At 37.5% G+C, this 26573-nt stretch overlaps 1 protein-coding gene across 2 annotated transcripts in view; it reads right to left on the bottom strand.

Moving 5' to 3' along the window:
• Window positions 1–26573, bottom strand: part of LOC147230712 (rho GDP-dissociation inhibitor 2-like) — a 33114-nt gene extending 6541 nt beyond the window's left edge. The window contains exons 1-3 of one of the 2 annotated variants that reach the window (XM_086154202.1): window positions 26488–26573; window positions 10336–10509; window positions 8787–8870 (exon numbers count right to left, since the gene is read on the bottom strand). In XM_086154202.1, the coding sequence (XP_086010328.1) occupies window positions 8787–8870; window positions 10336–10504 (253 nt within the window). In that variant the 5' untranslated portion in view covers window positions 10505–10509; window positions 26488–26573. Of the gene's footprint in view, window positions 1–8786; window positions 8871–10335; window positions 10510–18095; window positions 18959–26487 lie in introns of those variants that run through there. The other variant, XM_086154201.1, reaches the window with a different exon arrangement.

The raw sequence follows: 26573 nt of genomic DNA, 5'->3' as shown, positions 1-26573 counted from the left end.
ACCAACCATTAGTCTGGAGTACTTCCTTACGGACAGAGGAGGATGGAGCTAATGAGCGAGCATTAGAGGAATTGAATCGATAAATATGACGAGGACGTTTCGAGGCTGGAGACGGAAAGCCGAGAATACACAGGATACACGGGATCGACGTTTTCTACATTCGGCGTATTTAATATACAGGGCTGGAAAATTAAAAATGAAAGGTTTCGCCAAATTTAGAATCAGAGCCTGCTTGTTTCTTAAAAGGTTTCTCCCAATCATGGACAGTTTTGAGGTGCGACTAATTTTAGTTCAAAAACCGTCTTCGCAGTCGGTTTGATGAGACGAGTCTGGGATCGTGTCCAACGATGCCGAATGCGCACATGATGTAATCCGTCCTCCGAGACCCATTTTAACAGTTACAAACCCAAGTTTATCTTTTTTGCGTCTGAAGTGAACAGTTACCCACTCCGTCCCAAACGATCAGGGAACAATTCTCAACATGTCAAAAAAACACAGGAAATAAAATCCACATTGATAACTCATTTGATCATAGGTATAGATTCGGATCGTCTCGTCTTCCTGTTCAAAAATAACCAAAAAAAGGTTTGGAAAAAATGTGGATTTTCTTTATTCCTTGTCACGCTCACCAATCTGTTGTTACCCCATTAGCGTTGTTGGGTAAATGGGTACATTCAAGGGGAAAATGGGTCTCTGGATTGTGCTTGGATCGCCCGATGACACTTAGTGCCATTAAACCCGTCTGTATCCATTTGCTTTTGGTTTCAGGTTATACAAAACACAAAGGTCGCATTTACTGCCAATTATGGGTTTTTAGAAGGAGAGAGTGTTGTCAGTGGTGACACTGAAACATGTACAGGAGAATGCTGCATGGTTTGTTTTTTACCAAATACTTGGTCTCTGCATATTTAAGCTCAATTAGACTTGAAATTCCAGTTTTAGTCAGTCACTGCTAGTGTTTAAGATTGAAAAAAAAAAACAAAAAAACTCATTTTTATGCATCTGACGTGCATCTAGAGCAACCTATGGCTCTTCCAGTGATGGCATATGGCTCCCAGACAATTTTGAGTTGAAAAAAAAAACAGTTTGAAATCGATCTTATAATACTTGTGATATTTCTTCATAATACTGTCATTTGAAAGGAATCAGAAATTAGAGTGTCGCATAAATTTCACGGGTCAACCGGGAACAAACAACTTGTCCGGGTCATTGTAAAGGTGAAAAAATAAACTTTATTAGATACCCAACTACTTTATTCTTGTAACAGAAAAGATGGCGAAAAGAAAAAAAAGAAAATGATTACCGCGTATTGCAGGCTGCGTGGACAAAGTCATTTGTCTAATATCTAATATGTCTAATAATCAGAGATAAAATTGCATTGATGAAGCGGTCAAATAAAAGTTGCATTAAAAGTAATACATGCACAATATTTTTTCATACTCTTGTGCACTCCTTATCTTTCACTTGTCACTTAAGACACTTTATAGTTTATTTGTATTTCTTATTCTCCCTTTTTTTTTCTTTTTTTCCACTGTCAATACAATTTTCTACAATTATTCATTATTGTTATATTTTTCTTGTAACTCTGGCACATCAATAAAGTTGTTCTTATTTTACTTATTTTAAGTACTTGTTTTAATGCCTGTTTATATATTGTATAGTTATTTTATTGCCTATTTGTATATTTCATATATATTGTCTATTTGTACAGTTTTATATTTGTATTGTCGTCCCAGGACTACAGATGGAAATTAACTATGACCTTAATTCCGGTACAAACATCTCTGCCTCTGTGTTTAATGGAATTGTACGCTGTCCTAATAAACTTTTTAAACAAAACTAGTCTTATTCTTATACGTATTTAATTTATTATACGTTAAAAATACTATATGACTCTTAATGAAATAAATTTAGAAATATTTGGCTTTTATGGCTCTCCCAGTCAACAAGACCACTGACCGAGAGTGTGGATTCCTGTTTTTTTTAAAGTATTTACATCATCTTTCTTCCACTCTAACTTTGTATTATTTGTTCCAATGTTCACATCTCATTATTGCAAAAGGGAGCCGTGTTCCTTGTTTGTCAATAAAAAGCTCATGACCCCCAAGAAAGATGACAAAATCCAAATTTTCATCATAGATTGTGGGCGCACTCATAAGCACCCCAACAAAAAGGGTCCTTTCAGATTTAGACTCGAGGTTTCAATCATATATGTATTTTACTCTTAAGCTCTTTTCCTTTTACACCTCGAGTAGATTTTATTTTTCTGAAAAGTTTATTTCAGGCAAAGACTCAAGGCAACACAACTCTTGTGGGTTCTTACTTATACAAAGATAGTGAACCCGCCGCGCATGTCGTACACTCAGGAGAATACACAACTGTCTCAGAAAATTAGAATTCTGTGATAAAAGTTCTTTTTCTGTAATGCAATTAAAAAACAAAAACTACTTTTTCATGATATTCTAATATTTTGAGATAGAATTTTTTGAATTTTCTTAAGATGTAAGCCATAATCAGCAATATTAAAATAATAAAAGGCTTGCGATATTTCAGGTGATTTGTAATGAATCCAGAATGTATGACATTTTTGTTTTTGTAATTGCATTACAGAAGATAAAGAACTTTATCGCAATTTTCTAATTTTCTGAGACAATCCTGTATATATAAGAGAATGTCTTTGACGTCAGCGTTTGATGAATTTTCTGACGTCTGATTCTTAATTTACGGCACCCTGTCCGTTGCCACGGGGACGAGAGAATGCAAACAGTTTAGCCGCACTGTGAACAGTTTCATCTGAAGATAAAACACACACTCTGTGCAACGGAAATGATGGTAACAATGGCTTTGGGTGTTTGCGTACAAAACTGTGACATGTGAATTCACGTTTGATCTGGGATGCCTTTTCTGAGTTTATCAAAGTAATTGATCACAGTAAATAATAATGATTTTTACAAATAAATCTTAAGAAACAACTCATGGCGAAATGTTAGATTGGCCGCCTGGACCTGCTTTCAAATTTGACCAGAAAAATAGAGAAAAAAGGATCACAAAGTTAATTGTTGCATCTGTGTTTGTTTTGATGATATTTTAATTTGTCCAAGTTTAGGCTAAATTCCTTTTACCCTCATGAAGTGACCTAAATAGCAAGTAGCGGTCTGGCCATTATTCCTTTCTTTATAGATTCTGGAAAAAAAAATGTATTTAGATATGACAATTAAATACCATAAAAATCTTTTAAACATAAAACCAGTTATCTATAGCTAAATGACGCTTTAATAAGGGGCTGATACAGACATGATGTTCAAGAGGTCAAAAGTGTACATAAGAAACTAATTATATATTTTATACGTATATATTTTCTTTTATTCATCATTTTATTTTTGTACATAAGAAACTAATTATATATTTTATACATATATATTTTCTTTTATTCAGTTATCTATTTTTTTAATATAAAAAGCTAACAGGAGCTGTTGTCATGACCACATTGTTAATGACCATCCAATGATCAGATTATTGTTATTTTTTTTATTTTTTTTTATTTTTATTTCTATTTTTATTGTTATACCTCAATTTTGATCTCTGCCTGACAAAAAATCAAGATGTTATTTTGGTAGGAAATGATATAACCTTGGTGACAGATGATAAGCTTTATTTGAATATTATTTTGTTTTATTTGTTTTTTTTTTCATCATTATTTAAAAAAAAAAAAAAAAAAAGGTCCTGGTCTTCCTTTTGGCATTCATCATTTTTTCGCTGCCCTTCCCGGCCGCATCCGTCATATTTGAAGAGAAATGATGTGAATCAAATGAGCTCCTGCTGCTACTTATCAAGCACTGAAAAGGAAAATGGATGGATATTTCTTTTCTTTTTTTTCTGTGTGGAAGAGAGTTGTTCATTTTCTTGATCAAGAAACACTATTTCAAGAGCAATTTGATAATCTGCTGAACGTTTACGACAATTAAGTTCGGTTAGAGGAAACAGAATGTGGGTAAATTAAAAAAAAAAACAGTGTAAATTGTCATTTAGCATTTCTGAAGGTGACTCTATTTTCCCTCAATGAGGGTGGGCACCAATGATAAAATTATTCCTTTTTTTTTTTTTTATATATATAAGTCTTTCATGAAAAGAAATGCCTGGAGACATTACTCTAATTCAATTGAGCCACCAGAGAGGTGTCAAAGTCAAACCTATCCACTGAAATGAATTAATATTAAATAAGAAATCAAATGACATCATTATGATTGAATTTTTATGCCTGCAAATGTTTTGCTCATAATTAATAACCCATTTAAAGTCAATTTCTCTTTCCGTATGTTCATATTTACAAGAGAATTCTCGTGGGAACACCATTATACAGATAATAACCCGAAGTGTTTATTTCTGTGCCGCCGACCTGACGAGCGCTCGGCTGCTCGGTCATTTTCATTCAATCATTCGTCATTTTGAAGAGACATTTTTCCACAGGCCGGGTCAATATATACATGTATCATCAATCTTCCACCGGGCTGTAAAATCTGAAGGGGGGAAGCCAGTCTATAATGAAAATAAACCATTATTTGATGCCTTTGGGGTTATCGCACGCATCTTTTGGGCTTTTAAACAACACAAGCTCAAACACAAATCCCTATGTACTGTAGCTCTCCCCCAGGCAGCAGAGAAAACACATTGAACCCCGTCTAAGGTAAATAACCCCATCATAAACTGATCTTGTAGATTAATATTCATGGCGCCGTTGCTTATTGTCAGATTTACAATAGCGAAAGATGGGCCAAAGCAGCAGCAGCAGCAGCAGCAACATTGCTCTTTAGGCTGGAATAATATGAGTATTTAACCCTAACTGATTCAGGATGTTGCATTAAGCCTTGTTAATTATTTATGTAAGCCAGATGAAATAGCCCGTGCAAGTCATCCATCCATCATCCATCCATCATTTGGACGGCTCTCAAACACACCCTCTGGCATTTCCACGGCCAAATTAGCAGCGGGTGAGAATCTGCGACCCACTTCTGGCGTCCCGATCGGACACCCGAATTGAACCCGTTGAAATTCTCGAACGATTTTATTTTATTCTAATGTCCACTATTGCGGAGCAGCAAAGAGCGAGGATGAGTCTTTGACATACATTGGAACACATACATTGGTCTTGACTCGATTTCCTTTCAATATGCACAAATAAACATCAGTATAAATGTCCAGTTTTGTCTAAAAAAGAAAATCGAATCAAGAAAACGAAAGCTACAGCTCCGAATTGAATAGTTGTTTTGAATTGAGCGTTGACAATACACTCGTTATTGCACATAATATACAAGGGATTTGTTTGTATCACACTTTGTCATGTGCCACTTAATATAGAAGTGATATAAACGGCAGGATACGTATGGACACTTTAGTGGACACACTGGATGTGAAAGCTAAGTGGGAACTGGAATCTAATGCCGTGATTGCTGATGGAGAACGGGAGAGTTCTTGGTCGCCCTGGCAACAATGTTTAAGCAGCCCAACATGGAGGGAGTTCAGCTGGAAGTTAAGAATAAGGTATTTTAAAACTCCCTTGATAATAGCTTCTTATGATATTAACTGTTCTCGCCTGTGTTGGAGGGGCTGTGGCATAACGGGGGACTTTTCCCACATTTTTTTGGGACGGCCCTAAACTGATGAAATTCTGGGAAGAGGTAAAAAAAACAAATAAGTGAGATTTTAAAATTAAACAGACCAATTGATCCACAGCAATTTATTATGGGTACAGCATCAACAAGCGATTTAAGGAAAAACCAGGTGTTTTCGCTTAGAGTTCTTCTATTATTAGAGTTGAAGATATTATCTCTATTTGACTGAGTTAGATGTTTTTTTTTTGTTTTTTTGGTTTTTTTTGTGTTTTATTTATTTTTATTTATTTTTTTTGATTTGATCTTATTTTTTTTTTTTTTTTTTTTTTTCGCGCACTAGTGAGGAAATAAGTGACCTATAAAGAATATACACTGCTCAAAAAAATAAAGGGAACACTTAAAAAACACATCCTAGATCTAAATGAATGAAATATTCTTTTGAAATACTTTGCTCTTTACACAGTTGAATGTGCTGACAACAAAATCACACCAAAATGATCAATGGAAATCAATTGTATCAACCCATGGAGGTCTGGATTAGGAATCACACTCAAAATTAAAGTGTAAAAACAAACTCCAGGCTGATCCAACTTTGATGTAATGTCCTTAAAACGAGTCCAAATGAATCTGTGTTGCTTCCTGAGTGGACACGATGATTTCACACAAGTGTGATTGACTTGGAGTTACATTGTGTTGTTCAAGTGTTCCTTTTATTTTTTTGAGCAGTATAGTATAATGTGTATCTTGTTATGAGGTTTTGTAAGAATGTGTGTGACTCTGTTAAGGAACCTGTTCTAATAAATGTTCAAAAAAAAATATATAGAAGTGATACACCTGAAATAGCAACCTTTTACAATTATTGCACTCATAAAACATGTATTTCTGTCCGTATTTTTTCTCCCCAGGCAGATGATAATGACGTTAGGCAGCATCTCTTGGCCATGATATCCTGATTTTCATCCCTAAATAAACAGTTTAGCACCAGTAAGTGTCTGTGTGCATACATTTCTGCGTACTGCTGTTTTTAGCGTCATGATTCTAGACATGTTTTTCTATTCCGTGTTTGATGGCGAGACGATGACCGCCGCTCTCGGCTGAAACCGAGATGAAGATGATAATTGGCGCTTTTATTTCAGTCCCGCGAGGCCTCGCATATCAATAGCCTTGTTTTGGTTAAAAAGAGATCTGCCGCAGACAGTAGGAAAGAGTCAACGCCGTCGTGTTTCATTGACTCTTCGCCGGCAGCCTCACAGCTTTTATCTACCGCTCCGTTTCTGCCTCATCTTATCGAATTCTGAGGACGAAATCCGGCTCAAATGAGACGCCGTGCTCAGTTTTTCTGAAGACAACACGAGTTTAAGAGACTTCATGCTAGACTTCAAACAAAACTCTCGAAAACGCAGCTGAGTAGCCGAATTGAGTGATCTTTCTTTTATCCAGATCCATTGCTGAGCTTTTTAAAAGCCGACATTTTTGGCAAAGGAAAGAACGTGTCTCTGTGAGGAGCTGAGTGAATTCAAAAGAGCTAAAGGCAAACAAAAACGTGTGTGTTCATCCAGACGTTACTTGGCTTTTTTAACGTACTACTTCCAAGACAAGGCAAGGGGTAATCATTATCTAGAGCCTTCATTGAGCAAAGTGCGTCCTGAAAGCAGGCCAAACCACCTCCACAAAAAAACGGCGATTGGCTTTCAATCACTCAGACTCCCAGTTTCCCAAAATCCGAAAAAAAAAACAGCTGATCAGCTGAAGAACAGAACTCTGATTTTTCTAAAGAAACACACCTTCCTCTTTTTGACGTGAAATATTGACCAAAACAAAGTACCTTATTTTTCGCACTATAAGACGCACCTGAAACCCTGTCATTTTATCAAAAATTAACAGTGCGCCTTATAATCCAATGCGCCTTATATATGGATCAACATTGGTTAATTATGGCTACCAAAGTAGCAGCAGTGAAAACGGTAAAGGGGAATTCCGGTCCCAGACCACTGGTGAGCGTGTAAAGACCCCAAAATTCAACATTAATGAATCAATAGTACGGAAGTGGAGGAAGCGACAAGATGACCTGCCGAGTAAAGAAGACTAAACAGAGTTTCTGAGGAAACAAAGTTAGAGGACAAACTTGAACAGCGGGTTGTCAAACAGAGAGCGTCGAATGAAGGCGACAGCGCTAGCTAGCGACATGAACATCGATGAATTTAGAAGCGATCCTTCTCGGTGCTTTCGTTTTATAAAAAGCTTTGAACTCAGACAAACGGAGTTGGAAACAAATTGCTTTCAATGAAGGCGGCGCAAATACCGGTAAAAGCTACGGGTACGTACGATACAGTATTGTGAATGCGCTAACTTGTTTTGGGAGTGAACGGTGTTGTCAGAACGTTGGTTTTTATTCTATTAATAAGTTTGACTGACTTATCTGACTGTTTTGTTGACATTCCCCAAAGCGCACCTTCATCTAGTGGATACATAACGTAACCCCAGCCACTGCTGTAGCTTCTATTATATGCGCCTTATAATGCAGCGCGCCTTATATATGAAAACAGCTTTAAAATAGGCCATTCATTGAAGGTGCGCCTTATAATCCAATGCGCCTTACAGTGCAGAAAATACGGTGCACATACTGTTGTGCAGGAAAAGGAAAAACACACACACACACACACACACACACACACACACACACACACACACACACACACACAAACACACGCATGCAAATAAGGAATGATGATCCCAAACTTGTAGTCCTGTTCTTTTTCAGTATTTCCACATTAACTTATTGCCAGAACTCCAATATTCCTTTGAGAATCCAGTTTTTTTTTATACTTTTTTCACTCCAACACATTGTTTTCGGACAACAAGCGAGCGCGCACTCACACACGCATGCGTGTACCTACGTGCACACACATACTTCCTCTACTCAGCTCCCCTGACAACCACTTCAAACCCTTTCCCTGCTGATTTTGCACACTAAGCAAACATGAAGCGTCCCTCATTGACACGCCGCTCATGAAATGCAGGCCGGTGGCGAAACGTGTTCCAGGAATTTGTGTCACCGTGATGGAAATGAAGACAGGCTTTGCAGATAATGTCCGGCTGGTGATGAATCTTGACTTGTCAAGGTTTAGGTACAGCGATTATGTAGTGATAAGAGAAGTGGCTCAGGGGATGGTTTACCTGTCAGGTCGATGGTGAAGGGTCCGGGTGCCTCATCGGAACACAGAGTCAGTCTGGTCACCTTGACGATGGGTCCTGATATGTCTGAAAATCGAACATTTTGAAAAAGAAAATTTATTTGAAAAAACAGCTTGTTCAACCGATATAAGCTTTTTTTTTTTCATCCAAATGATTCTTGCTAATATCAACTGATTTGAAAGAAATGATAGAAATTAAGAATAGAGGATTAGAGAGAAAACAAGCACCATCAAGAAGTTTATTTGTGAAAATGGTAATCATGGGGCCATGTTTCGAATAATATCAAGCATCTTTATAGTATATACCAGGGTCTGGCAATTATTTTGGCTTGTGAGCCACATTTCTTAAATAATTTTTTTATGCGAGGGCCAACTAGGTATCATGAAAATTGAAGAAAATGAAAATTGCAATCTTATGTTTGTTTTTTTTTTGGCATTTTATTTCAACTTTAAAATCATGAATGATCATTTAAATGTACCGGCATTATTTTTTATGTAATCATCCATACAAATTAAACAAAAGGAAAAAAAAAAATAAACTCAATATTAATTGAAAATACTTTTTAAATTATTTATTCATTATTTTTAATAATTAATTCAATTTAAAAAACAATTTTAATTTCATTATTTTTGAAATTATTTTGAAATTTTTATAAGATCATTTCAACTTTAAAATAATGAATTATGATATAAATGTAGCAACAGTATTTTGTATGTAATCATCCATACAAAATAAAACAAAAGGTAAAATTTGATTGAAAATATTTTTTCAATCAATTATTGATTATTTTTAACAATTAATTCAATTTGAAAAAACAATTTTAATTTTATAATTTTTATAGAATCATTTCAGCTTTAAAATCATGAATGATCATATAAATGTACCGACATCATTTATTTATATAATCATTCATACAAAATTAAACAAAAGGTAAAAAATCTAAATTCAATATTGATTGAAAATACTTTTTCAATAAATGATCTTTTTTTTATATAATTAATTCAATTTGAAAACAATTTTTTTTTTATTATTTTTATAAAATCATTTCAGCTTTACAATCATGAATAATCAAATAAATGTACCGACATAATTTTGTATGTAATCATCCATACAAATTAAACAAAAGGAAAAAAATCTAAATTCAATATTGATTGAAAATACTTATTAAAATATCCAAAGAAAATAGTTTGGCGGGTCAGACAAAAAAACAAAATGGGCCTTAAAATGCACAGCTCTGGTATATAGAGTACATGCAACCATTGTAAGTCAAAACTAACTTAGTGTGCTTACACGTGTGAGAAGTGTGTGTGTTTGTGTGTGTGTGTGTGTGTGTACGTTGCGTGTGTGTGTGTGTGTATGTGTGTAACCAGAGGTACATTAATGCAATGAGCCACACGCTAAACATACAAACAAAGCTAGATTAAAACAAGCACAAATGTGCATTCTTGGTTGAACAATTTCCCAAGTCAAACACAAACACACACACACGTGCAAATACACATGCACAACATACAAGTCCGTGCATACACACCCGTCATCATGGGTCCGGGCCCCAGCAGGGTCTGCTTGTATTTAACCAGACTCTCGTCATCTTTGTCCAGATTCCGAATCTCCTGCAGGGACTTCTGAGCCGGCGGGTTGTAGTTGAGGTTCCTCTCGTCCTCTTCGTCTTCGATGCGCAAATCTCTCTTGTCCGTCATCAGACCTTTCAGAGGAACGAGACAAGTTGATTGTTTGTTGACATCGTATCCACGGAGAGTCCATTGGAGATCTTTTTAGCCTTCTTTGAAGAGATTCTTGAATGATATTTCAATGGGCTTGAACCAAAGTGATTTGTTTTGTGTTAATAAAAGGACTACCATTGTATGACCACTTTTTCTCTCCTGCTGACTGTTTGTTATAAATCTGGAAAAACACGACGATGTGGTACAAATGCGCATTCTGTGCAATATTCAGAACTGTGCAATATTTCATTTCATAACAGCTACACTACAATTTTTCCTTTTATCATACTATTGTGCACTCCTTACCTCACTTGTTACCAAGACACTTATAGTTTTATCACTTGTTTACTAAGACACTTTATAGTTTCACTGAGACACTTTATAGTTTATAGTTTATTTTTATTTCTAATTCTGCCTTTTTCTTTATATTATTTATTACTGTTATATTTTCTGTAACTCTGGCACAACAATTTCCTTCGGGATTAATAAAGTTGTTCTTATCTTATCTTATCTTATCTTATCTTATCTTATCTTATCCTATCTTATCTTATCTTATCTTATCTTATCTTATCTTATCTTATCTTATCTTATCTTATCTTATCTTATTCCAATGCAAATGTTTTAAAGTCGACAGAAGCTCACTGGCAAAATGTTCACTTTTAGAGCTGAATTCATCATAAAGTATTGATAGGTTTTTCATTCTCATGATCTGTAAGAAACCACATTTCTCTACCTTCCTCTCGGTTAAATTGAATTATTGTGGCTTCACAGTGTAACAGAAACACACAGCGGGAAAAACCCTGTTAAATAAAACAAAAAGCTGAAACACAAATATATCTTTTTAAATGTCCCCGTCTTTAAACGAATAAGAATAAGAACAACTTTATTTATCCCGAAGGAAATTGCTGTGCCAGAGTTTCAAGTAAAACATAACAATAGAAAATAATAGAAGGAAGGAGGGAGAATAAGAAAAACAAAAAATATAAAGTGTCAAAGTTAAGGCTATAAAGTTTTAAGGTCTTAAAAAGCACAAATATTTGAATATTCCCTTCGCCTGACGGAGGAGGAATTAACGATCCCATTATTGTCAATTTCAAGACGAATATAGTGCTTTTTTTTTTTTTTTTTCTTCAAGTACAAGTTGGTTTGCAAAAGCAAACCACAGATCGGACGTCAGAGAATGAACAAAATATTCAAAAAAAAAAAATTCAAAAATATATTTTTGACTGTGTGAAAAACACAGATGAGCATACATGTCAAAATGGAGAACGGAAAGGAAAATAATGTCACAAATGAATCGCAGCTCCTTTTGGTCACTTTGCTTTGGTATCAGCGGGAGCAGGGCTGCACCGCAAACAGACCATTTGTTCAATACAGTTGTTTTTTTGTTTTTTTTTTCCGGAAAAGAAAAGAAAATCAAATAGTTGTGATGAAACACATGACATCGCCAGAGCGTAGCTCGACGCTAGAAAGGATGCTTTGTAATCTCTCCCTGTGAATTCATGGTGACTGTAGCATGTCGGGTCGTCTGCTTCGAGAACCGGCTCCGGCCTGCGGAGTCTCGGATGGCGGAGACACACACGCACACACACACACACACACACACACGGACACGCAAACGCATCTGCTGACCGTCCAAAATATCCAATCAGATGATTCGGATTCTCTACGTTGGTCAAAGTCTGTTTGCATGTTTACCCACATAGGTGCACTGCATTCCTCTCTCTGTTTATGTCTGTTATTTACAGCAGCGCCACTCCCAGCCGGGGCCAAACAAGCTGCCTTTCCCCCGTAACCATGGCAACTCTTTCAACTCCCTTTGCAATGACATCACACTTTGCTGTGCTACTGTTTTTTTGTTTTTTTTTTTTCTGACTGCATGCCCACAGAAAGCAAAAGACATATACAGTGACCCAAAACACCAGATCATCTCCAACTGCTTAGCTTAGCTTTTCTTCTCGAAGGAGTTTTTCCAAGCTATTTACGTTTAGCATCGCCCAAATGTATACAAAGCAAGTGTTATTTGCATTTGTTTTGGATTATAGATGAGATGAGATGAGATGAGAACAACTTTATTAATCCCGAAGGAAATTGTTGTGCCAGAGTTTCAAGTAAAAAACATAACAGTAATAGATAATAGTAGAAAGGAGGAAGAATAAGAAATATAATGAAATAAAATATGGTTTATATTATATTATAGATATATTTTATTATATATATATATATACATATATTATATATGTATGTTTATATATATATATATATTATAATATATTATATTACCTATAATTATAGGTAAAAGTACTTCTAGCTAGTTTTTGCATAATCAGCCTTTTTTGCACATCTCTTTAGCAGCTCTTTAATATGTTTTTTCACTCAAATGACGCCGCCGGTATTTTGAAATTCAGTCATTCATCCCAACTTGACCACAGAATTTTAACCCATCATGGATGAACCCCGAGATGAGGGCAGCCACGTGACGGCGCCGGGTTAGCGTACAAACACCGAACACACACACGTTTAGAGTCGGGGCGCACCGGCAACTTTGTTCCTAAAAAAATACAATTGGTTTGCACGCTCTCCTGTTTCCTCCCTCGGTCCGCAAACACGGCAGCGGGTTCAGCCGAGACCCTAAATTGCCCAGACGTGCGAATGAGACGTTGAATGGCTGTTTGTCTCTCTAAGTGGTCGTGTGATCGACTGGCGACCGATCCGGGGTGAAACCCACCTCTCTACCGCTGACAGCTGGGATGGACTTCAGACCCTGAGAGCAGGATAAGCGGTATAGATAACGAACGAAAGGATGACATGTTGCGGTTTATTTGAAATATAACTATAATGACGACGTGTGTATTTTACGGAAATGCATGTAATCGGGGGGCTTTTACTTCATCTCCCCGCACTGCGTGTCTCTTTTTTTTCCATAACACACACACACATAAGCGCTTTCACCTGTTTAGCGTGCCATGAAAATCCTTTTTTTGGAATATTTTTGCGCAATTTTCAACGCTTTACACTCTCGCGGGTCACTGTCGCCGCTCTGATTCGATCCATTATAGATGGAAGTGTTAGACGCGTACCGATGCACGAGTAAGAAATGTAAAACCAGGCTGTTCAAAGATCATTTTGATCCGTGGAAATAAAGAAAAAAAACAAGAGCGCGACGAGCACAATGCAGTCATGTGGGTGGTAAAAGCGTCCATTTCCGTGGCTGCTGTCACTGCACAGACTCCTCTGCTGCCACATCACCGCTGCCATCGATTTTTCACCCGCAGAAGTGCAGACGAAACCTTGGCAATGCAAACACTGCGTCATGCAAACCAGCAAACTGCAAAAACCCTAATTCCACATATCAACTTATTGATGAGGAGATATCAAATGAATTATACATGCTGACAGGATCCGCACACTGATGTCTATATTCATGACCGACTTTAAATGTATCCGGTAAACCAACGCTTATGTGAATAAGGTAAGATATTGAGGTGAGACCTGAGCCTTTTTTTTCACTTAAATAATATGATAAATAACCCTGCATAGAAATGCCAGTGTCGGGTGCTGCGGATGCACATATATAACACAATAAAAACATAATTATACGCAACTTTTTCAACGCAAGAGATTTCCAGGAGGAAAAAAGCAGAGCGTGATTGCATGATCTTGTTTTACAGATATCTCTCTTTTTTTGGACATTTGAAATTGCCATTGTTGCTCCGAACTGAGCCTGCAAGCATTTGTGTCATTTATTGTCCGACCTCTATGTTTTTCTCTTGTTTTGGTCTGTAGTTTGATCTGTTTGTTAAGTTTCGTGGTCCAGATTCACTAATATGAATGTCGACCGCGGCGTCTGCTTGTTATCTCTAAGTTTATATGTTTATGGGTCTAAATAATAACTAATAGATCAGCATGATGCACTAATATGGTACATTTCACAAAATATCACCATTTTTATTGCTCGAAATCCAAGTGGGGTTATAAAAAAGAAGCGCAATAAATACAGGACTGTCTCAGAAAATTAGAATATTGTGATAGAGTTCTTTATCTTCTGTAATGCAATTAAAAAAAACAAAACAATAATAATATTTTGAGATAGGATTTTTGAGTTTTCTTAACATGTAAGCCATAATCAGCAATACTAAAATCATAAAAGGCTTGCAATATTTAAATTGTAATGAATCCAGAATGTATGACATTTTTGTTTTTGGAATTGCATTACAGAAGATAAAGAACTTTAAGAATAAGAATAAGAATAAGAATAAGAATAAGAATAAGAATAAGAATAAGAATAAGAATAAGAATAAGAATAAGAATAAGAATAAGAACAACTTTATTTATCCCGAAGGAAATTGTTGTGCCAGAGTTTCAAGTAAAACATAAAAATAATAAATAATAGTAGGAAGGAGGGAGAATAAGAAATACAGATAAAATTATAAAGTGTCAAAGTCAATATTTACCACAATAGTCTAGTTTTCTTAGACAGTCCTGTATAAATATAAACAACTGACTATTTCTTTTAATTCTACTTCTTTTTTGGGGGGTGAAACAGTAAAACACAGCTCAAGTGCTGGGTTTTAAAAATATTTCTATTTTTTATTTTTGCTCGGTGTAACGTGCACGCCCTCAGCTGCTCCGTCATCTAATTGATAGACTTGATTAGTCTTGTATGTGTCTGCTCGCCCGTACAACCTCATTAATCATGGCGGAGGCAAAAAAATAAAAAAATAAAAAAATAAAAACAAGGGTTGATATGAAAAGTAGATAGAGTGCTAACATCACACCGGCTGACAGTGTGTGTGTGTGTGTGTGTGTGTGTGTGTGTGTGTGCAGTGGAGTAGAAGTGAAAAGATGGGCATTAAGACCAGCTGAGTGGAAGAAATGCATTGCCTATCCGTATATTTTATATGTATTGTCTATTTTATATTATATTTGTATTGTCCAGGACTACAGATGGAAATTAGCTATGAGCTATAATCTGGTACAAACATCTCTGCCTCGGTGCTTAATGTATTTGTACACCGTCCTAATAAACTTCTAAACAAAAACAACAAACAAATATAGCGAGTATATGTGCACTAAAATAGAAAGGGCAAAGTGAGAAGATGTGATGTTAAGTTTTTGTTTTTTTTTTTTTTTTTCTTAATTTGTCCGGCCGATTAACGACAAGCGTCACCCTCTCTCTCGTCGCACACATTTGGTAAAATATCCTCTTTTCTTTCTTTCTTTCTTTCTTTCTTTCTTTCTTTCTTTCTTTTTTATTCTTTCTGTGAGAGCGAAGCTGTCAAACACAAATAGTACCTTTGTATTTGCCGTCCTCTTTTGTTCCCGTCACGTCTCCTTTTTCAGTCGTCTGTCAACCGTTTCAGTTTATTTGCGTCTGGAAATTAATCCTCTTCCTGTCCACGTTCGTCTCTCTCTCTCCTTATTTCCTCCTAAACCATTTCAAGTTCCTGTCCTAATCGCTCTGCGATCACATTATCCCCCATCAATAATCAATGCCAACTGAAGATTCTGGATGGGATTTGATTTTAGCTGTTTTCTGACCAAAAAGATACCGAACATATCAAAATTGTCTTTTTTATCTATTTCGTATTCTGGATTTGGGACCAAATGCTGGGAGACACATGTGATCCTCAAAGGTTCCAGGTTCAAACCGCGTTGATTTGAAATCCCTGGCTTTTTCCTGCAGGGAAAAGCATTGCATCGTCCGGCCGGATCTCGGCGTGCAGAGCCGGACCGCCGTTCTGGCCTCCGGCTCCTCGCAATTTTTAAGCCGGTGCACTTGATCTGGCTGAAGGAGGGAAATTGGGTCAATGCAGCAGCTTCCTTCTGGGATTCTATTTCATTTAAAAAAAAAAAAAAAAAGATGTGAGTCTGCAAACGACACACACTGAAAGTTCTATCCGGAAGCTAAACTGTGAGTTTCGGCCGGAAGGTACTTTTTGGGAAAACACTGCAGATCGGGAAATGCTTGTGAAATATAAAATTGCGGTTCTGTTTTGCAATTTCAGTGGTGATAGTTTTACTCGGAAAGGCGAATATTATACGAAATGGCACTTGGTGAACTCTTTATTGGATATTACCCGGAAACCGTCTGTTTCTCAACAAATGGAAAATTGAATCTACGATTTTATCGACGGTTTTACGGAAAACCACATTCGCGCGATCGAGATTGATATTTAAAATGGAGAGTTAGCGTAACGTGCGCCCTCGTGCGCCAGCTAAGAACAAGTAAGAGAAATTAGCTCGCATAAAATCTTGGTAAAACCTTCCAGACCGAAAAGGATATTTTTCGTCTTTGATTTGAGGAAGGAGTCATTTTCCCCATTTTTATTGACGTAAAATAAATCTGGAATTCTGTAAAGCAGAAATCTGGTGGTTTGAAGTCAGAGCTGCAAGAAAAAAATAATCTGATTTTGGTTGATTTATGCTGTTAAATATTTCCCTTCCTTTTTTCTTTTTTTTTTGAAATTCAAGAATTTAAGATAAGTCGATTTTTTTTTCCAACTGAATCATTTCACTCACTTTCCCTTTTTCTTTTTAAATCACATACCGTTATTTCTTCAAAACACTTTTTGAGGCACGTGTCTGAGGGGAAACCCGAGTACTGTTCCACCATCTGTCATTGTTCAGCACTACTGCAGCACACACACACACACACACACACACACACACACGTGCACACACTAAAACACAGACTAAAACGAGCATGCGCCACCTAGAAACACACTCTTACACAGACACACACACACCTTGAACACACTTTTTTTTTTTTCATTTAAAAAATTCAACGATTTGATGGCATATGTGTGTTCTATAAATGCTGTGTCATTACAGGCACACACACACACACATCCACGCACACAAACACACACACTAACACAAAGTCATGTTTCTATTATTTCATTTTAAAATAATGTATTAATACATGAAGGCTGGTCACTCATACTAACTCTTACCTTAACTTATCACACCTTAAAGTTACCTTAACAACACTATTATGTGATTATGGGATGCTTCATATTCCCCAATGGAATACCCATAAAGGTAAAAGGGTGTGTTCATGAGAAATGTCGGCGATAGGAAACAGTGTGTGTGTGTGTGTGTGTGTGTGTGTGTGTGTGTGAGAGAGAGAGAGTGAGAGAGAGAAAGCAAGTGTGTGTGATGTGATTACAGAACTGTATCAGAAAATAATAATAACTACATAACTTACTTTTTAATCACATATGATCAGAAAATCTTTGGCCTTTGTGGACATTTCAAAAAAACGTCCACACAGAGTGCTGTGTGTGCGGCATGCATAGTCGTGCACTTGTATGCGCATACGCGCACACACACACACACACACACCCACACACATAAATCTACTGTAGCAGCATAAAGAACTAACTTACACACCTATAAAATTGACATCATTTCCACATCATAGATGAACTCCTGAGAGGTTTTTTTTTTTTTTTCATGCAAATGAAGCAACTTGAATCAATGAAGTTAGTCATTCAGCAGAGATGACCAACACACACACACACACACACATATATACACACACACACACAGTACATTGCCTCACCTCTGTAGCACATAGTTAGCCACAGCAGCTCCAGCACATGACACCCAAACTCACACACATCCAATTCCAGCATGGTGCTGATCTGCAGGGCTGCGCTCAGCGAGATGACCGGGTGAAGAAGAGAACCGGGGAGCCTCCACAGGTAGCAAAAAAAAAAGTACGTCTTGGAGAGGAGATCATCCGAAAAAAAAAAAAAACATGAGAAAAGGAGGAGGTCAAACGAGCATTTCCTCCCACCGGTGAAAAGAAAAATGTGTTTAGGGAGTGTGTGTGAGGGCGGAGGAGAATGAGCGGCGTGAGCGAGGAGACAGAGGCTGGGAGTGTATCCTTGGGTGTGGATGAGATGGTGATGTGTGTGAGCTGGAGAGAAAAGGATGGGGGGAGGGAAAAGCAGCAGAAACCAGGAGACGGCTAGCTTCCTGCACTTATTCCTAGGCTTTTTTTTTCTTCTTCTTCTTCTTCTTCTTCTTCTTCTTCTTCTTCTTCCTTTTTTTGCAAATCACAGCTCAGTGGCATCAAGGAAAAGCATCCGTGGGGATAAAAACGCCGCTCCGGCTGAATGCAGCTCACAAGGGCGTGCAGACACAGATTTCACCGGCGGAAGCGTCTGCAGCAGCGGCAGCATCTCCGTCTCCGTACATGTGGGGATTCAGACGCTGGCTATCGATTCGTAGACGAATAGTGAACCCCCTCCTCCTCCTCCTCTTCTTCTCCACCACCACCTCCACCCATCCCTCCCTCCTCTGTCATCAGCCCAGAGACTGCAATGAGCTCATCTGTTACCCTCCCTCATCCACTCTTAGTGTTTACACCTCATGCACCCTCCAGCTCTTTCATTCTTTTTCTTTTCCTTCCCCCCCACTGTGTTCTTTTACTCGCTTTTATGGCGTCCACATCCCCCTTCGCTCTGTCAAGCCACCACCCTGCAACCTCCATCCTCTGCTTTATCTCCCTCTGTCTTTTTAGTGACCACGCCCTGTCAGCAACACACTTCACTCATGCTTTTATTTTCCTCTTTCCTCTCCCTGTGGTTTCTTTCTTTCTTTTGTGTCTCTCTTCTTGATGCCCCTCCTTGCTGAAAGAGATGGTAGAATACCAAAAAGCGGGGGTCGTGCCTCACACTTAACAATAAGATGTGCCAGCACACTCTATTAAACATAGGCTAACACACACATACACACACACACACACACACACGCGCGTGTGGATTCCCCGGTTTGCAAAGTCAGACCGACGAACCTCCGGCGATTTGTCGAAATCTGTCGCGTAAAACGAAATTGTCCGAAACGCGTATTATCGTCCTTTTTATTTTATTTCTCCATGTTGAAGCTTGTAGGGCGGCGGTTGCCGAAGAGGCTTAAATTAGTTAAAAAATTGAACGCATAACAGCAAACTTACGACTTCAGACAGACCTATATCTTGACAAATGGGCGCCCATTAAAAAATATTTGGAGAGTTGAAGATATTATCTCTATTTGACTGAGTTAGATGTTTTCTTTTTTTTATTTTTTTAAAATTTTTTTTAAATTTTTTTAATTTTTTTTTAATTTTATTTTTCGCTTGCTAGTGAGGAAATAAGTGACCTATAAAGAATATTGTATAATGTGTATCTTGTTATGAGGTTTTGTAAGAATGTGTGTGACTCTGTTAAGGAACCTGTTCTAATAAATGTTCAAAAAAAAAAAAAATTTGTTAAAAAGGCCGCTTTGATTGATGAGCGATGCCGGCCAGCTGGAAAGAGTAAGTGATGTGTGAGTGAACACCCCAGACACTTTTTTTTAGAAAGGGTGTGTGTACGTTCGTGAAAAAATTGACAAAAATCGCTGCGTCTTCGTAAAAATGTTGCTCACGTAAAGTATAAAATTCACAGCTTTTGCCTGGTGTGACACCCAACACTGTCCCGAGGATTTGGAGTAATTCTAAAAATCAAATGTTTGGAAAAACAACGCTGACTTACTGATTTATTCTCTAAGTTTTTCCTCCAAAAAGTTTCCAAATGTTCAAATCTTCATGTCAAAATGAGTCCAGCAATGTTGAGGTCAGAGATGTTTCTGCTTTCTTACGGAGTGCAAAGCCTGACTTATCCTGCCAAACAACTGATTTGTCATCAACAGAACATGACCTTTTAGAATGTTGCACCAAGATGGAGCATGTTTTTATTTTGCATGTTTCTCAGGCCTTGGGAGTATGTTCTTATTTGTTTAACAAAACCCAATTTTAATGGAGTTCTGGTTTTATCTTTTTGTTTTATCTGCTGATGTTAAGCCATTCTAGTTTCTACTGTTTTTCTACCAACTCCGCCCTTCGCTGATGGTCATGTTTTAAATTATCTTTGCTTCTTCCCACGACATAGTTTCTGCTTCCGTCCAACTCTGTTCTCCACATCTTCTTCTCTCACGCCAACTGACTTCACGTTCTTTTTCACTCTATCCATCCATATATCTCCTCTTCGGTCTTCTTCTAGTTCCAACCTCGGCGTCCTTCCACCAAAATATCCGCTATCCCACCTCAGTTCATGTCCGAATCATCTCAGTTTGACTTTTTCTCCAGAGCACTTAACACGCGCCGTCCCTCCGATGGACTTATTCCCGAACCTCAACATCTTCACGTCCGCCAACTCTGCCGCCGAGCTTTTCCTCAGTGTCTCTAAACCAGACGTACACCTGTACATCTGTTGGTCTGGACGATGCATTTTTATCACTTTGTAGAAAAATGATGGACGTTAGACCTAGAAAAGCGTATGACAGGGTGCCAAGAGAGGAGCTCTGGTATTGTACGAGGAAATCTGGAGTGGCAGAGATGTGTGTTGGTGCAGGACATGTATGCTCGCTGTGAGACAGTGGTGTAGGGGTATCAGAGAAGTTCAGGTGGAGGTGGGACTCCATCATGGATCAGCTCTGAGCCCCTTCTTGTTTGCAGTGGTGATGGACAGGCTGACAGATGAGGTTAGACAGGAATCAGATCATGATGTTTGCAAACGACATTGTGATCTGTAGTGAGAGCAGGGAACAGGTAAAGGAAAATCTAGAGAGGTGGAGGTATGCTCTGGAAAGGAGAGGAATGAAAGTTAGTCACAGCAAGACAGAATATATGTGTGTGAATGAGAGGAACTCGGGTGGAACGGTGAGGCTACAGGGAGTGGAGATCAAGAAGCTGGAGGATTTCAGGGAACTTGGGGTCAACAGTCCAGAGCAACGGAGAGTGCGGAAAAGAAGTGAAGAGACATGTTCAAGCAGGTTGGAATGGGTGGCGAAAAGTCTACAGGGTACGAAGAAATAGAAGAACATCAGCCAGAATGAAAGGAAAGGTGAAGGAGACAGTGGTGAGATGGTCTATAGACAGTGACAATGACCAAAAGACAGGAGGCAGAGCTGGAGGCTGCAGAGATGGAGACGCTGAGGTTCTCTTTGGGAGTTTCCAGCACATGTTAGATGTTTCGGAGAGAAGGTCAGAGAAGCCAGACTGAGATGGTTGGGTCATGGACAGAGGAGGGATAGTGAGTATATTGGTAGCTGGAATTGGAGCTGCCAGGCAAGAGGTCTGGAGGAAGACCAAAGAGAAGATTTATGGACGTAGTGAGAGAGGATATGAAGGTAGTTGGTGTTAGAGAGGAGGATACAGAGAATAGGGTTAGATGGAGAAAGTTGACTTGCTGTGGCGACACCTGAAGGGAAAAGCCGAAAGAAGAAGAAGAAGAAGAAGATACAAAAATGATGGAAGTTCTATGATGACTGATATTTTCCAACTCAGCGGTGACATCTTTTCCAGACATTTCCAGACAATCCGGCTCATTACCACGGCGGTTTGGCGAAACTGTCACCGTTCACGTTTCAAGAAATGTTGAGAAACACGGATGATGTGCGAAAACACCTTGTCTTATCTTTTCAATTAAGAAGTTGCGTCTGTCGTGCTGACTCTCCTGTTGCCAGACTATCGCTTCTAATATTCAATATTCTTTTATCTTTCTTATATAATCACTGCAAACACGCTCATATTTTGTCTCTGCTGTGACAAAAGTGCCGCTCAATTCAAGCCTGATGTTTAATCTGCTTCATATTCCGTGCAGAACGTTGGCATGTGGAGAAATAAGCAGCAGCTAGCGCACGCTAGCCTGACCGCCGCGGACGGTGAATTCTTCCGCATCACAAAAACAAAACGACGGACGAACGTTTCACGTTCATTTATGCAAATAAACCAAGAATTACGTGGCTGTAGCAGATATTTATGCGGTTAAATGCCACAGATGTTTGTGGTGAGAAATTGGATTGACGCTGGAGGCCACAACTTTTTAGCTTTTTATCTTTTATTTATTCATTTTTTAAATTTATTTATCTATTTATTTATTTGATTATCTATTTATTTATTTTATTTATTTTTTAATTTTTTTCAAAAAGTAGCTCAAAAGTAATGAATGGGTTGTATATTTCCCACAGCTATCCCATATGGTTATATTTAACATATTAATATTAATCATTAATTATAATTAATGATAATTATTTGAGATAATTAATTGAGAAATTCATTGGAAATAAAATGAATTTCCAGGTTGCATGATTGACTGTACAGAAAATACTCGTGCACGTGTGTTTAAAGTGCACTGAAAGACATTTTCACAGAAATGAAGAAAAAAAATGATCCAAAATGAGTCCAAATTTGCTACAAAACACAGGAATATATTTTGCAAGGTCTGTTTAAGATGTTTAATTAAAAAAAAATCCGTTTTTTTTTTACCCATTTATGCATTTCCTTTTTTGTTATTACGTAATGCAGATTAACAACGACGATGCAATTCAGGAAATCTTAAAACTCTTTCCACTCGGGGTTTATCCTGTGGAATGATCCACTATTTTAGGAGGTTCTTAGTTACAATTGTTACAATGATTATTTTCAAATTAAACTAATTAAAGAGCCTCTAGAATTGACACACTCAACCGCTTGCTGCAAAAAACAAAATAAGCAGTTACTTGAAACGCAGACCTTTTTTTTTTTTTTTTTTTTTTTTGGGAAAGGGTTTTCTTTTCAATCCTCGCAGGTGCTGCCGCCGACAGACGAAAACAATTAACATTTAGTCACTCACCTTAAATTTAATTCACAGAATGATATTACACGGATTTGCAAGTGTAATCAGCAGATTCCGCGAGTTATTCCATCAAACTGCAAGTGCATGACCTCTGGTAATTGCTTTCTGAATTCTCTCTCTCTCTCCCTCACACACACACACACACACACACACATGCACGCAGACATACACATGAAGATACAGTGTGTAAGCTTAAGGTGTCCAAATGGTTTCCTGACTGCACACCGAGTGAGGAGCATTTTATTGCTGCTTAACGTGGAAAGAATAAGGTGACTCATTTGGGGCTCATTCATCCAGAACAGCTTCGTGTAATCAGACTTCGGCTGACTGAGTCGTCCGACGGACGTTATTCGGAGAGAATTGATAATAGTTTGAAGTGTTAAATGCGGCCGCTGGGAGTAGGATGAGTTTGTTTTCAAGTCCTGATCGTTCATGCAAACTTAAGACAACTTAGGATGATATTCAGTTAACTTATTGATTCTAATAATCACAAGCTAACAGTTCAAGTAAAACCAAAAGTTTTGCTGCCGCCTTTGTCTTATAACTCAAAGAAGAATGATGATTTTGTGCATAAATATACTATTTCCCTCCTTTTTTTTTTCTTTTTCTGCATTTGAATGAAAAATATTAATAATTCAAACATCTGGTGATTGTTTTTCATATTTCTACAGACATTTCAAATTCAGGTATATCTTTTTTGGTGATTTTTCCTCATGTCGTAACTTTATCCAGGTACATCTTTCGTCACAAGAAAATAACTTCATTTTTATCTTTCTGTATGAATAAAATAATAGTAAAAAAGCAACATCCATGAGGACATTTTACGAAACACACCTTATTTGTTGAAGCACTTCTTCACAGTTGGAAAGGAAATATAAATGCGTGTTTTCTTTTTTTCAGACACCTCATGGATGTTTTTAATGTTAAACAGTTACAAATGCAGAGCTACTAAAGGCTGGTCAGCCGGAGCCGATGTAATATTAGCTCAGAAGACCTTAATCGAACATGTTTGACACAGTAATGCTAAATGTAATGTTCACAAAAGAAACAATGAACAATAGAAAACGTAATAGTCGGTTAAATGCTTAACCACTTAGACACACAGAGATTATCACACAGCTCCTGGCAAAAGGGAGTTTGGAGATAACGGCTTTTTATTTGTTAAAGTAACGACCATATAAACGACAAGATCGACACTTTCCCAACAGAATATTGTTGGCTTGCCGCCTGTATTCTGGTGCCGGTTCTTCACCAGGTTGGAAATGCAGAAACACATGGCCATCCATTATGTTTGGATGTATTTTATTTGTGTTGTTTCCAATTTTTTTTTTTTTATTTTAGTTCTAAATTGGAAGATTATTTTGATTTTGAAATATTAAAATAAAATATTTTAAATATAAACATTTATTTAATTCATTTATTTATAAATATTAATATTTATTATTTTTAAACCTTCAAAATAAACGTCACCCGTTAAAATGTACAATATTTTTTCACACTCTTCTGCACTCCTTTATCTTTCACTTGGTACTTAAGACCTTAAGACACTTTATAGTCTTCACTTATTACTTAAGACACTTTATAGTTCATTGTATTTCTTATTCTCCCCTTTTTTATTTTTTTTACCGTTTATACAATTTTCTACTATTATTTATTATTGTTATGCTTTTCTTGTAACTCTGGCACAACAATTTCCTTCAAGATAAAGTCATTCTTATTCTCATTCTCATTCTCATTCTCATTCTCATTCTCATTCTTATTCTTATTCTCATTCTCATTCTCATTCTCATTCTTATTCTCATTCTCATTCTCATTCTTATTCTTATTCTTATTCTTAAAAACATCGTCAATTTGTTGCGATTTCGCAAAATATGGAGAAAGGTAAGAAAAGAAAAATATCTGGAGAAAATAGAATATCTAATGTTTTCAGGGGAGATTAATTTGCATTTACCTCTGACGAGAGTGGCCTACCAGTGTGACTGACTTGTGGAGAAAAAGTAGCACTTTGTGGATTTCATAAGCAACACACTATAATTTTTTTACAAAGTATAAAGGTAAGAAAAAGCAATATATACAGCGGTACCTATATTTAAGACGTCAAAAAGTAATTACGGCTCGCAGTGTTTTCTTTTCCGTGGAAACCAGGTCCAAATGGTTCTTTGGGAGTGAAAGATTGCCGACCTCTGGCCTACAAGAAACGTAACCTTGGAGATGCAATGATCCAGATGTCTGGATGGTCCCATATGACCCATATGCTCGTCTAGTTTACGGATTTTCATTTTTGAACTTCTTTAGCCCCAAACATGTGCGCCATCACTAAGGCTAAACTTTCTAGTTTCACAGAACGGGCGGACCTTTCTGTGTGGAGTTTGCATGTTCTCCCAGGTTTCCGCCCAAAGTCTAAAAAAATATCTAGCAGGCTCAAGATGATGAACACCATCTGCACATTTTTTTTTTTTTCGCACCCGTCCAGTTCGCTTCATTCGGCTCTGTGAAGCAGAACGAGTAGGACAAGCACAGTATCACTCGCGCTAAGCCTCTCCAGCCTGCATCAGGCCAAATATGCTAAAAAACTGCGAAAACTTTCGGCAAATAGAGCCCAATTTACTGTTGAAATTCTGCATTCAAACTCTCACACGTGATACAAAACACTCCAACATTCATTTATACGTTTTTCAACCAATTAGCATGCTAGCATTGGCCAGCATATATTAGCACAGGGGTGTCAAACGTACGGCCCGCGGGCCGGTACCAGCCCACCAGGGGGTCCAATCTTCCAAATCTGCACATTTTAAAAAATACATAAAAATCATGAGCTACTTTTTTAAAATAAAAATGCATTTCCTATATTGTCTGCTACAGAGCTCTGTTTTGGTCAGTGTTAGCAACATGGCACAACCCTATGTGACTCAGAAGTTACAACAGATGGCAGCAATGTGGCTTCTGTAAATAGCAATTTTACTTTTTGATAGAAATTGACCTGCTTTTCCATTGGACCCGACACCCTCAGCAGCAAGATGTCGTTGCCAAAAGAGAGAAAAGTGGACATGGAGTGTAGGGTTTTCTTAGAAAAATTGACCATTTCTTATTTTGTTGAGGTTAATAAGAAACCTGTATGCTCGGTGTGGATGCAGCAAGTTCAGATGCCACTATGAGACTCGGCACGGCGAAAAATACAACAAAATGCACGGAGAACTGAGAAGACAGAACTGAGGCATAGCTGTTGTTGAAACTTGTTTTCATGAATCTCAGGTTCTTCGTGTATTTTTTTAAAGGAACAGTTCATGACATATAAAGATTTTTATCACTTACCTGTTCTCCTTTACACTATAACAAAGGAAAATTTGGACTTCTAGGCTATGATTTTACTTGCACGTCTTATCGTCTTACTCGCTGTC

The sequence above is a fragment of the Fistularia commersonii genome, chromosome 10 (assembly GCF_037954325.1).
Source record: "Fistularia commersonii isolate RoL2024-O1a breed Wild chromosome 10, RoL_Fcom_v1.0, whole genome shotgun sequence".
Lineage (NCBI taxonomy): Eukaryota > Metazoa > Chordata > Actinopteri > Syngnathiformes > Fistulariidae > Fistularia > Fistularia commersonii.
Note: the sequence above shows the minus strand (reverse complement) of the source record. Positions and strands in the feature narration are given on the sequence as shown.